General features: G+C 39.1%; 1 protein-coding gene across 3 annotated transcripts in view; it reads right to left on the reverse strand.

The window, feature by feature from the left end:
- Positions 1-4,995: 4,995 nt before the first annotated feature.
- Positions 4,996-14,483, reverse strand: part of PHKG1 (phosphorylase kinase catalytic subunit gamma 1) — a 47,053-nt gene continuing 37,565 nt past the window's right edge. For all 3 annotated transcript variants that reach the window (XM_072136221.1, XM_072136222.1, XM_072136223.1), the window contains 5 exons: positions 12,224-12,387; positions 9,417-9,507; positions 9,184-9,337; positions 8,623-8,748; positions 4,996-7,767 (listed from right to left, as the gene is read on the reverse strand). In XM_072136221.1, coding sequence (XP_071992322.1) covers positions 7,516-7,767; positions 8,623-8,748; positions 9,184-9,337; positions 9,417-9,507; positions 12,224-12,387 — 787 coding nt within the window. In that variant the 3' untranslated portion in view covers positions 4,996-7,515. The remainder of the gene's footprint in view (positions 7,768-8,622; positions 8,749-9,183; positions 9,338-9,416; positions 9,508-12,223; positions 12,388-14,483) is intronic.

Consider the following 14,483-nt stretch of genomic DNA (forward strand, 5'->3'; position numbering starts at 1 on the left):
GCCGCTCTTATGGCCGGTGAAGCAGGCTCTACAAAGTACAGTGAGCACAACGAGTACCACACTTGGCACCTATTTCCTTCTATGGAGAAGTGTGTGTATATATACGGCCGCAAGCTTGCCATTCCCCATAAGGCAGTGTAAGGCAGTGTGACTGTATTTCATATGAAAGCAGTATTCATCGCAGGTATGCATATGGAGTATTTAAATACATTTTGGGTTTTTTTTACTTTATTATTTTATCATAAATTTTGATATTTTTTTTGAGGCATATAAAGTGAAAGAATGGATACTAAAAAGCACAAGAACAAATCTCATAACAATCCTGGTGCAAATTCTGTTTTACTTTTCGTGTCTCTGCTATTTGATACAACCAATAAAAGTTGTAATAATATTTCAACAACACGTCGGAAGGAAAAGAAACAAATCAGATAAAATATTAAAGGGTTATTCCCACAAAGACAAAATTCTTAAAAATACTCAGTATAACAAAATAACACATTCTCCAATTTACTTTTATTAACAAAAATACAGCATTTCACAGATATAATTCCAACCTGTCTCTATCAGACCTGGTGTTTACAAGTTCGGTTGCCTCGGGATCTGACCGTAAATCAGAAGTCTGTGGTAGGACAGGACAAATTGTTCTCCTGTCTGACTCTTCATCAAGCTCCTCTCTGTATTGGCCCCCATCCCTGCATTCCAAGACCAAGCTTACACACAGAGACTTTCTTCTGTCAAACAGTAGTGTCAGCAGAGTAAATCTAGAAGCTACAGGCAGATAAGATCTTCATCCATGGGAGGGAGGCACAGCAGTAGAGGCAGTGTATTTATTGCTGCGATAGTATAACTGAGAATGTCATTGTGTGTTTTATGCATCTCATCATCTCTGATCGGTCTTGTCTCTCTTTTTCTATGTGTCGGATACTAGCATATGTTCAGAAGCTAAATAAAGGTATAAAAAACCTGGACCCTGTTAATCTAAGCGCATTGTCAGCACACAGCATCTCACAGCACTAGAGGGATCATGAAGTGTCTGCTTAAAGAGTTCCCGTCCAGACTCTTGTCTTAACTGAGTAATAGGAGCTAAAACAGAAATAAAACGGAGTAAAATTGTAGAAGGGTTAAAAATTATCTTTATTGTGTAAACATCACTAGAGAATCGAAATTTGAGAATATTCCTTCATGGGCAAACCCCTTTAAGAAGATCCTGGAGGAAGAGTACAATTCGTATAATACGTGATTTCTTTTCTTATAAATTGGACCTTATATTTGACATTTTCTGTGAATAGCAGATTGGACAAAGACCAATACTTTAAGAATAATCTTTATATGACACCATCTTATTCTGCAGCACTTTACAGATCATGAGGTATGTAGATGAAAAAAGTAAGACATTACAGAGTAATATTGTAAAAGAAAACCAAGCTATCACCTCCAGTACTTCTTTTAGCATGGAAGGAACCAGAATCCCTAGTATTTCTTGAAGACCCAGAAGAAGCCCGGCAAAAACCCAGGGTCGGGTGTATGAAATAATAATAACTCTGTACTCACCTCTCCGATGTCCTAATCCCGCCAATTCCCCCCCAACCACACACCCACACTCTCACACTCACACACTGCAGATCCTCTTTCTTCTGGTGCCCCGGCTCCATCTTCGGGTATCTGCATGATGCTGGCACCCACATTATGAAGCGGGCACCCCCACACAATGACGTTGCCAAGCGTCTGACATTATAGTGTGTGCCCGAAGTGCACGGGGACCCGAAGACCGAGCTGGTGCAATGGGGGCAGGGGCTGCTTGCTATATACTAATGGGCATGGACTGGCTATATACTAAGGGGTATGAACTGGCTGACTTTATACTAGTGGGCAGGGGCTGCCTATCTATATACTAGGGACCATGGGCTGGCTGGCTATATACTGAGGGGAATGTGCTAGCTGGCTATATACCAGAGGGCATGGGCTAGCTATATACTGGGAAAGGGGGCTGGAAGGCTATACACTGGCTGGAGGCTGTGGCCAATGCATATCCCACCCTAGACTTATACTGAAGGCGATAGGTTTTCCCAGTTTTTTGTGTAAAAATTAGGTGCCTTGTCTTATGCGCGAGTTGGATAATACTTGAGTGTATACAGTAATTAAGTGCCATTAATATTTGTAATGTTACAATATTTACAGTGTTGATCATTGCTACTCATAGAAAAATATGTTGGCATGTAGCTTTTGTTCATTTCTACCATGATGAGAATCATCATTGCTGTTGTGGTTTTAATCCGCGTAAAAAAATGCTGCAGGCTTAAAATCAGCTCTGCATGTCAATTTTCATCCTTTGAAATGTGTACAGAACTTTTGTTAATACCTCAGATTCTGTTGCTGCTGTTACATGCTGTGCATTTCCCAGAAAATCTGCCGTAGATATTATATTAACAAAAGCTTTAGTATTATTTCAGTGATTTTCTTTTAATGATTGTGTGGTCCATCTCCTACTAGGTGCAGAGGTTGCAACAACAAGAAGAGTCCGGCGCCATTTCTTAGCGACTGACATTGTGGTCATCATTCATGTGATCCTTCTGCCAATCAGTCCCATGTAAGTAAAAGGGACCGATCTGCAGTCCCAGGATCTGATCATCTCTGCTCCTTTGATCTGATCAGTGGGGGTGATGAGGATGAGACACCCACCAATGACCTATCCTGAGGAAAATCAATATACAAAAATATTCAATAATCAAAGCCCCATTAATTTTCTCCCTGGTAGGAAAACACTGATATTGGGTTTCCACAAATCTAAAAAAAATGGTTCACCCAAGAGAAGACTGGATCTACAAGATTACATTACACGCAACAGGAAAAAAGTAATTTGCAGGAGCCTTTACTAAATGTGTTTAAAGGAAATCAACCATAAAAAATCAAGTGTGATAATCTCTGGACACTTATTAATAGTTCCAAGCACTGTGACTGTGGTAATCTTCTTGTAGGTATATCTCATTTAAATAATAGACAACATAAGAATGAAAACAGGAGAATGTATTAAGACTAGCGCATAGTGGCTGGCCTGACCCACTCTGCAAGTATCCTGGGGTGTAGTTGGCAGGGGTTTGAAAAAGTTCCTAACCATGCAACTTAAATTTTCTACTTTTTTATAACTTGTAGGCCAGAAAACACTCCTTACATTACTGCACAAATAACCTGATTTACCTGTAAAGGTGTTTGTGTTGGTTGAAGTGGCTGACACACACACTGTTTGCTTAGGCAACAGACCTGATACATTTTAGACTTATGACTAGAATTTTAACACAATCATTTCTGAGTTGGGTTTCCTATGTTTACTTATTCTAATAAGGGTTTAGTTTTTTTAGCAATAACTTGATATCAGTGCCCTTAAAAATGGATTGTTTCCACTTAGTTTATTGATGACTAGATTAGATTTAATATATAACATTGAACTGAAAACCTGTCACAGTAAATCCACTTTGGGTGAGAGATGCTCTTGTAAAAGAGGGGGGTCTTATGGAAAGGTTTCACTATACAATTCTGACACAAAACATTTAGCTACTGTCATGTACTTAGCGCACTGCAATAATTCCCCTATGACATACAATAAACAGTATCCCAATACTATCAACATGTATCCTGTCTATTACTAATGCTGGGCAACATAGCCAAGAGAAGGAGGAGAAGGTAACAAAAACATGCAAAAAATAACAAAATTCAGTGGTAGATGTTCTTCAAACATCCAAGTCTTAACCCCTTAAGGACGCAGGGTATTTTCGCAAATTTCTCGCTCTCCATCTTCAAAAATCCATAACTTTTTCATTTTTCCGTGTATAGAGCGGTGTGAGGGCTTATTTTGTGCGTAACAAATTTTACTTTCCCATGATGTTATTTATTATTCCATGCCATGTAGTGGGAAGCCGCAAAAAAATTCCGTGTTCTTGTGGGCTCAGTTTTTACGACTTTCACTCTGCGCTCCAAATAACACCTCTACTTTATTCTTTGGTTCAGTGCGATTGCAGTGATACCAAATTTATACAGGTTTTATTGCGTTTTAATACAAAAAAGAAAAACATTTTTTTGCCATCTTCTGACGCAAATAACTTTTTCATACTTTGGCGCATGGAGCTGTGTGAGGTGTCATTTTTTTGCGAAATGAGCCGATGTTATCATTGCTACCGTTTTGAGGACTGTGCGACATTTTGATGATTTTTTATTACATTTTTTATGTCTTCTAAAAAGGTGTAAAAGTCGCGTTTTGGACATTTGGGCGCCATTTGCCGTTCCGGAGGTCACCGCCGTCAATAACCGTTTTTATATTTTGATCGGGCATTTTGGGAAGCGGCGATACCTAATGTGTCTGTGATTTTTACTATTTATTATATTTTTATATCAGTTCTAGGGAAAGGGGGGTGATTTGAACTTTTAATATTTTATTATTTTTTTACATTTTTTAAACTTTTTTTTTTCTTTTTTTTCCCACTATTTCTTAGACCCTCTAGGGTACATTAACCCTAGATGATCTGATCGCTCCTGCCATATACTGCAATACTACTGTATCGCAGTATATGGCATTTCTGCTCACTATACATTACAATGAGCCACAGGCTCATTGTAATGCATGTGCAGAAGCCATGTATCCTCGGGTCAAACGAAGACCCGAGGCTACCATGGCAACCGATCGCCGCCCCCCGATGACGTTTGGGGGAGCGGCGATCGGAGGTAGGATGGCGGCGCCCATGCTCCGCCAAAATTAAAGTGCCGCCGGCGACTTTGCCGGCGGCAAAGAAAAGGTTAACACTCGCGATCGGTGCAAGCACCGACCGCGGGTGATAGCGATGGGTCTTTGCTGCTCACCCCGTGAGCCTTCTTCATACAACCTTCACAGCTCCATGGCGGATATATCCGTCACGGAGCGTGAAGGGGTTAAAGGACATCTACCACCAGGATCAAAGGTTGTAAACTCTGACAGAATCTGCTCTCCTTTTAGCTACTTATACCCTTGTTTTTAATCAAAAAGGCATTAAATTATGCAAATGAGCTTGATGGGCTTCAGGCTCCATTAACACCTATGGAGTCAGGCCCATTTGCATAATATTAAAAGCCTTTTTTGTAAAAACAAGGGAATAAGAAGCTAAAAGAAGAGCAGATCCTGTCAGAGGGGACACACACCAGTATGTCAGTATGCTTGGTTTACAACCTTTGATCCTGGTGGTAGATTTCCTTTAAAGCGTAACTGTAAAGCTGTAGTGATTTTACCAAATTATTATATGTGATTCCTCCTTTGAAAAGAAACAGAACGATGCTTACTTTTTTTTTCCAAAGTTCTGGCATTTTCTGTTCTGAAAGTGTTTGACAAAAATCTTTTTCATCAGAGGTGAAGTGGGCAGAGACTATTATCTGTCAATCTATGCCCCAGATAGGCCAGATAGCTTACCAACAGATCCCATGATGCCTTGTGTTCTCTATCAAAGCAATTTAGCATTAACGCTTTAAGGACCTTTTTTTTTACACGTAAGAGCTGTGTGATGGCTTGTTTTCTGCATAACAAATTGTACTTCATAGTGATAGTATTTATTCTACGTGTATTTATTATGACGTGTACTGGGAAGCGGCAAAAAAAATTCAAAATGCAGTGAAATTGGTGAAAAAAACGATTTGCTGTGTTTTTTGTGGGCTTGGCATTTGCGGCTTTCACTGTGCGCCCCAAATGACATGTCACTTTATTCTTTGGGTCGGTGCGATCACGGGGGATACCAAATTTGTATAGGTTTTATAATATTTTCATACATTTACAAAAATTTAAAACTTTTTTTTAATTTTGCCATCTTCTGGAGTTAATAACTTTTTCATACTTTGGTTTACAGAGCTGTGGATGGTATCATTTTTTGCGACTTCTGATGAAGTTTTCAATACTACCATTTTTAGGACTGTACGACCTTTTGATACTTTTAATACATTTTTTTATGTTTTTCAAAATGGCAAAAAAGTGCCATTTTCGACTCATTATTATATTTTGATAGATCGGGCATTTTCAGATGCGGCGATACCTAATGTGTTTGTGATTTTCACTGTTTATTTATATTTATATCAGTTCTAGGGAAAGGGGGTGATTTGAATTTTTAGGGTTTTTTTATTATAATTTTTTTTCTAGTTTTATTTATTTTTTACTTTTACTATTTTTCAGACTCCCTAGGGTACTTTAACCCTAGGTTGTCTGTACGATCCTAGCATATACTGCCATACTACTGTATGGCAGTATATGGGGATTTTCCTCCTCGTTCATTACAATGTGCTGATAGGTTGGAAACGTGTCAAGAAGGAAAGGATAACAATTGTATTCTCAGCACAATTGGAAACCCTAATATGTAAATCCTAACATATAATTGTACAGACTTTTTAGAAACCTGTATGTTGTTTCTTTTTATACCCTGTGTTTACCAATAAAAACAGAATTGATAAAAAAATAATTACCAATAACAGGTATTAGGTATCCAAAATATACCCTCAAATGTGCTAACTAAATCTTGATAACAGTGCTGTATATTGCCGTTTGCCAGATGCACAACACGTAAATTGTCTTCCAGAAAAGATAGTTATTGCCGTTTATATTCTAGTTAAATTGATCTAGACTTGAAGTCTTCAAGACTCTTTAGTTTCTCAGCTACAAAGTAGATACATTTATCAAGAAATAATTGAACCAGTTGATGCCACTTATGAATTTATTCAAATTAGCTAATCATTTACCACTAGTGCTAAGAATGCTAATAAGTCAATGGCCCACATTTACTATTAATGAGGCAAACTGCACTACTGCAACAAAGTTTTTTCTGGCGCACTCAGTTAAACGGGCGTGCGCCACAATTATGTCAGACTTGCCTACATAAATGTGGCGGCCCGTACAAATGTGCAGCAGAACCCCCTTTAGGTGCATAGTATTGTGTTCGGTGGACACAGTGCAGCCGCTACACAATACTACGCTTCATAAATACGACATAAATAATATTATATAAAATGTACTCAATGTAACTTTATAAATTAATTGGATTAAATATTAAATTGTATAGATAGTGTCCTAATTATCAGTATATTGATCAGTCTATATAAAATAATGATTAGAAGGGATACTGTATAAAAATAATTAGAGGAAATATTATGTTTGTAAACTATTGAAAAGGGGAACCAAATATTATTTAATGTATTGGGTTGGCACAACACATACATGTGCAAGCAGTTTGCACATGCATTAACTACGCCAGAATATGGGGGCCAATATGTGACCCTTTCATTCTTAGAATTGGTAAGAGTCCGAGAAATCAGACCCTTAACAAACATCAATTCTTGCCTTTCAGTTATAAGTAATCACTTTATAAGATTGGAAAATACCTTTGCAAAAATTAGGGTAGTAACTTTTTCACATTCCATAAATATCAAATAAATATATTTACATACACACATATTGAAACTGGTATCACTCTGAGTATCCTAGTGAGTAAGCATACTTGTTTCATCCTCACAAAGAGCTTAGGATATATTGGACTCTGCAGCCAATGACAGTAGAATAGCCTTTGCTGTGTTTTCAAAGAGAGCAGCTCTGTTCTGCTGCTCTCCCTTCTTTACCCAATGTCCATAGATCTTGAATGCACAAGCATCAATCATCTTCCTAATGGGCTTGATTGCATATGGGTCCCGTGCCACAATCTCCTTGGTGACTGGCTTCACTTTACGATAGTAGTGGTAAATACGGACAGAGGCCAGAACTGTTAAACAGACCACCTACAAACAGAAAGTTTTATTTAAAACAAGCCAGTCCCCCTTTTACAGGTCTAATGCAATGTGATGATGGTCATAGGCAGTAATGCTGCATACAGGAACACCAAAGAAACTATGGATCTTCATCTCTATGGACGCAGCTCAGTAACTTTAAACAAGACTTGCAACAATTTGGTGATGAAGGCAAATGATATGATGCCTAAATGGATGCAATATCACTGTAGTTCAATCAACACCAGATAAGTTACTGACTACCTATTTTCCAGGCTTTTTTGATGGTTTATTTCACTATAGTGCTATTTTAATGGAATTGCTTGTTGTCAAGCAGTTTTTGCCCCCTTCCCACACACCATATAGTGTTGGTTGGTTGCAGACAGCCAGAATTTTTTTCTCTCTTTCTCACGAGCATTGAAAACCTCTGCCTACTGAAATATTTTATATAGCAGTTAAGAGGTTGTTTGACTTAAGAATATGGAATGCGGTACCAGTGGTGGGGGTCTGACTGCCTTTCTCACGAGCATTGAAAATCTCTGCCTACTGAAATATTATATATAGCAGTTAAGAGGTTGTTTGACTTAAGAATATGGAATACGGTACCAGGTCTGACTGCCTGGATACTTACCCCAACCCCCCCGCCCCCGAGTCTTACCAGGAGAAAAAGGACTAATTCATCCTCATAAATGGAGCTACAAGTTGAACATTCCATGACACATGATCAACCTGATACTTCATTCATTGACAGAACAGAAACCCTGATCTCCTGAGCTGTGGGGATCTCAATGATTTAACCCCCTCCCCCATGTTGTCCCATATCCTGTGAATATCTGGACTCTAAATTTATTTGATTTGCACACTTACCTTAAATTTCCTGTATGGACTGAAGTGGCGGACCTCTTCTACTATGTACTGTTGGAAAAAGGGATGTGCTAGTGCCTCCTCTGCTGTCAGACGCCTTTCAGGGTTCACGACTAGAAGTCGTGCAATCTTAAATAAAATATAAATCCAATATTTAATGACATTCATTTAAAAGTTGTCTTTATCACTAAATTATTACCAAAACGTCTTTTTTTAAATTAACAACCATTGATTTTAATGGCTTTCTTGTGATACTACACTTCCCCTTGAGTAGCTGATATATGGAAAATGTATGATCAGTACTAGTAATGAAACTGGACTGCCAGTCATCTCTGAAGCCCGATCCACAGAAATAAACTGAAGCTACGTCATTATAGGGGACCTGTAATTGTTTCTAACATGTAAATCTTCATAAATAATTGTATTCCTTCTATGATAATGTCATATTGGTCTGTCAGAGACACACTGTTCCAATCCATAGGCTAACATGGTATTTCTTATTACATAAAATAGAATGACACATTTAGAATGACAGAAATTTCAAACATAAACATTATGTCTAACCAAGTCTTTAACAGTGTCAGATCGATCATCCCACTCTGGTGAACCAAACTGATAATCTCCATTCATTATCATCCGCAACATTAGCATCTGTTTCCTATGCCAAAATGGTGGTGATCCTGCTAATAGTGTGTACATGATTACTCCACTGCTCCACCTGCAGGGAAGACAGTAAAGAATATTGATATTGATCTGTAAAGTCAACTGTTTCCATAGGCATAAAATGAGTAACTTACATGTCCACCTCTTTACCATAGCCTGGGTGGTACTCATCCATGGAGCACTGAAGAATTTCAGGGGCCAGATATCCTGGGGTGCCACATATTTCTTAATGGAAAAAGAAATTACAGTACGAATGTATAAATTATCAAATAGAAGAGAATTCACAGTATTGTTTATATCACTTGGATTAATTTGTTTAGCACTCTCCTTCACAGTGGATGGACATAAAGTTTGAAAAGATAGTAAATAAAGGCTATTATCGGGGCCATTACAAAGCTTCATAGGAAAGCATGTCATCTATAATTGGACTAAAACTGTAGATGCTAAGTTGTAGGTAACACTTTTTACTAAAGAATATCTCTTTATTACCTTTTCAGATTTATACATTCAAAGGGTAAAAAATACACTCACTATTCCTTAAAGGAGTATTCTCATTTCAGGAAATGAATGTTATTGTTTGTATAATGAAAAGTTATACAATTTTTCAATATACTTTCACACAGGTGCACAGCTCCTTAGTATCACACAGATCTTATTACTCTCTATTATACTAACAAGCAGTGCACCTGTGTGACCATGGTCAGATATCTGTCCACAAGAAGTAAACATAGAAGTTTTCTATAGAAGGACAGCAAGCAGAGATCTAAAAAACGGTGAGGAATTGATACAGAAAGTATCACCCTGCACGTCGGGGCCACCGGAGGGTGAGTATATAAGTTTATTATTTTCTTTTAATGCTGGGCAGGCTGTATACTACTGGGGGGAGGCTGTATATTACTGTAGGCAAGCTGTAAACTACTAGGGGCAGGCTGTATACTACTGGGGGCAGGCTGGCTACATACTGGGGGGGGGGTCTGTGACCAATGCATTTCCCACCCTCGGCTTATACTCGAGTCAATAGGTTTTCCCAGTTTTTGTTGGTAAAATTAGGGGTCTCGGCTTATACTCGGTTGGCTTATACTCGAGTATATACGGTATTTATCCTTTGATCAATCAGCTCTAGTTGGCATTTACAGGTTTCTACCAATTGTGCCATGTGATGCAGTCGCAGATCTCTAGTGACATCTCTTTATTTACCACTTGCCCTCTTATAGCTGTGGTTCATTCACAAGGTCTTAGGGGCCTTATATCTACCATCTACTTATTCCTTATCCAGCTAAGTCTAATTCTCAGGTACCTAAGGTAGATTGGGAATTTTTGGACGTGGCAATAGCTAATGTGTTTATGATTTTTGCTGTATATTTATATGACTACTAGGGAAAGGGGGGTGAGTTGAATTTTTAGGTTTTTTATTATAATTTTTTTAACTTATTTTTATTGTTACTATTTTTTACTATTATGGGGAATTTCTGGGGTTTTCTAGTATCTGGTTATAGCTGGCTTAGTTGTCATGAGTATATGAGCTTTATACATTATATATACCGTATATACTCGTCTATAAGCCAAGGCACCTAATTTTACAACCAAAAACTGCAAAACTTATTGACTTGAGTATAAGCTTAGGGTACGAAATGCAACCCCTACTCTTAAATATAATGTCCATCAGTCTCCCCTTATCAATAAAATGTTCAGCAGTCTCCCCTCAGCAAGCAGTTGCACTTAAAGTACTAAAGAACGTGAAAAGTCAGACAGAAAACCAGTGCAAAGGCTTTAAAGGGGTTGTCTGAGAGGATGAAAAAACTTTGGTGGCTGGGAGGGGGTTAGTTAAAAAAATAAACATTTACTTACCTCCGTTCCCTCCCGGAATCCCGCTCTGTCATCTCTCTAGTCCGTGTCCCATGTAAAGAAACAGAGGCATTGAAACTGTGTTGCATTCAGCTTTCGGACGGCCAAGGTGGCCAGCCATGCTCTCCCATGCCACATTATACAGTGCTAGGAATAGGGACTTACAATATATAGGGACTTGTAAAATAGTGTCCAAGAGCCCATTCCCTCTCCTCTGTGTAATATACTGTCCAGGAGCCCATTCCCCTCCCCCCTTTTAATATAATGTCCAGGAGCCCATTCTCCTCCCACACCTATAATATACTGTCTAGGAGCCCATTCTCCTCCCACACCTATACTAAAATGTCCAGGAGCCAATTCTCCTCCCACACCTATAATATAATGTCCAGGAGCCCATTCTCCTCCCACACCTATAATATACTGTCTAGGAGCCCATCCCTCCCTTCTACTGTCCAGTAGAAGCCATTTAAAAAAAAAATAAACTCATTACTTACCTCCCTGGTCCTTCGCTTCCTATGTCTTCCTCTTTTCCCTGATCTCCACCAAAACAGCAGGCAGAGACATGACCCCACACAGTGTCTATGCATAATGTATGACGCGGCAGCGTGATGACATCATCACGGCACCACCCTGGCTTAGAGTGTACACAGGCAGAGCACAGGGACGTGCCTCTGGCTGTGTTGCTCTGTTAATCAATTTTATTGAATTGATTATCTATCCCTTCTATTGGCCCCTTTTCAGCCTCACACTCTGTGACCGCAATGGAGATTCTGGGACATTTGTCATTCCAGATGAATTTCCTTAGTAAAAGTAGAATTTTTGTATTCACCATGTCCCGCGTGGCCAATCACAGCCATAATCATACAGGTCATGATTGTGGTTGCTATGGGGCTAAATGCTGATTGATTGGCTGCTCAGCAGTCAATCAACCAACTTGCCACGGTTTCTTCAGCTTGAACATCCGGCTGACATTAAGCATGGAGCTCATGAGTGCTGAACCCTTCTTGAATTTGGGTTCGCTCAACACTGCTTTTCATCTTTATCTGTAAAGGGCTTTGTTTTGAATCACCAATTAAATTAGTCCTAGACTTCTTACCTTTTAGTTTCTCTCCTTTAGCAATCTGACAAGAAAATCCAAAATCTGTCAGCTTGATGTTCATGTCATCATCCAGTAAAATGTTTTCTGGTTTTAAGTCTCTGTGTACAATATTCAAGGAATGCAGGTATGCAACCACTTCAAGCAGGGCTCGCATTATCTTCCTGTAACATGTAACAATAAACAAGAAAGCATTTTGTTTCATTTTTAATAAATTGAGTTATATTTTCAAGCATTGTGTTGAAATGATTAAACAGAGAAACAGCATCCAGCACTACAGGAATTACCTAAAATCTTTAATAAACTTTACTAATACAAGATTATATATGCAGTATAGGGTCTATATATGCAGTATAGGGTCCTCTGGGTCATATGATCCACATTATTTAATTCTAAACTTTTAAAACAGAAGACCAATTTATATAACAACTAGGTGTAGCCCGAGAAAATAACTGCTTTTAGCTATAAAAAAAATAGAATAGGTTAACAAAAAATATATTTTATATCTATCTATTTATATCTATCTCTATCTATCTCTATACATATTACCTCACACATAAACTGTCTTGTACTCATTGCGTATAGTAACCAATCAGAGCTCATTTTAAACAACTTGAGGCAAAATAGAAACTGAGCTGTGAATGGTTGCTAGAGTGCTACAGTGGTTGCTCACTGCCACAGCAGCAGCAGTACACAAAAGCTCCTGTAGATGGTGGTCAATAGGTGTATTTTGGAAAGCATGGGTTAAAAATTTGACTCAAAACCGAGTCTATGAAGTTCCCTCAGTCACAGTGAGTGGCTGTGAAAAATTTGTCGATACACAACAGCTGAGAGATGGTGCAGCGATTGATTACTCCTGCCTCTCAAGGATAACACAGTGATTACATCATTCTCTGGTGCAGTCCATAACTAAAGTGAGAGGAAAATCGCCAGAGCCAGGCAAAAGAGCGACAGAGATTAATTATCATAATTTTATAATTGTATTTTTAGCAAAACCACTCAGCTCAGAGATTTAACAAGATATGTGCATGCATCAGTGTAACTACGAGAAATAAAAGTTCTCAGTTCTCATTACGGAGATTGCCAATGTAGACGTGTGGAGTCTGGGAAAATGTGTAAAGTTTTCCAGGATGGGATAAGGAAAACCACACCTCTTTTAGCTACCTTGTAAGTCAGCTCCCTTGACATCAAGCATGACCTACAAGAGGCCTTATTACATGATGGAGGATTAAAACCAAACCAGTATATCTAGTTCAGAAGAAACAGACTCCCAACTGTAGACAGCACTGTTTTGAGCTGATTGGGTCTCCTCAGTACAGCGAAGGGAACTGGTTTGGCTGAGTGAGAGGCTTGTGACTAGGATCGGAAAGTAAGGCCCCTTCCACACTAGCGAGTGTGATGCGATGAACTCGCATCACACTCGCAACGCAAGCTGCCGGGAACGCACGGCCCGAACCCTGCACCACGGGAGTGAACTGACATGCTGAGTTCACTCCCGCGGTGCAGCGTTCGGGCCGTGCGTTCCCGGCAGCTTGCGTTGCGAGTGTGATGCGAGTTCATCGCATCACACTCGCTAGTGTGGAAGGGGCCTAAGAGTTCTCTTTATGGAAACTGTCAATTAAGGCCACCTTATAGCCATGGATGCTACTCCAGGGTGATTCTTTGGTTGTCCTGTAAAACTTTGCATATTTTCCCAGAATTCCCATAGTGGAGCATCCATGGCTACAAGACTCCACACGCTTACATGGAGTCTGTTGTATTATACACAGGGATAAGGAAAATAATTTTTAATTGAAGCCTACATTAAGGCAGGGATAAAAAGGGTCCTTGCAAACTAACGTCACCAAATTAGCAAAATAAAAAGTAGTTACTTAGCTACCGGTTCCTATTCTTCTACATTCCTTTTAAGGCGAGGCTAGGAGGTAAGGTCAGATTCTGTATGGCCACATAAAAGCCCTAATTTATACATAATTAGAAGCCGGTGACACTGTAAACCATATGGGAAATCTGTTCTTTATTTTGCACATAATGATTTAATTTTAGAAAAAACTGACTAAAATATCTAAAAATATGCAAATGAGCCTCACACACAGGGAGCCTTCTGGCTCCTTCAGCTGCTAATTATGAATGCCTCCCTTTGGAGCCAATGCCCACCTCTGCCCTCCCCGCATATACGGTTGTCTCATTATTGCGCAGCCAGCTACACAATGACGAGACGACCATGCTTGCACAATATTTGCAGAGAGCTGGCTGATGTCAT

The sequence above is a fragment of the Engystomops pustulosus genome, chromosome 2 (assembly GCF_040894005.1).
Source record: "Engystomops pustulosus chromosome 2, aEngPut4.maternal, whole genome shotgun sequence".
Classification (NCBI taxonomy): domain Eukaryota; kingdom Metazoa; phylum Chordata; class Amphibia; order Anura; family Leptodactylidae; genus Engystomops; species Engystomops pustulosus.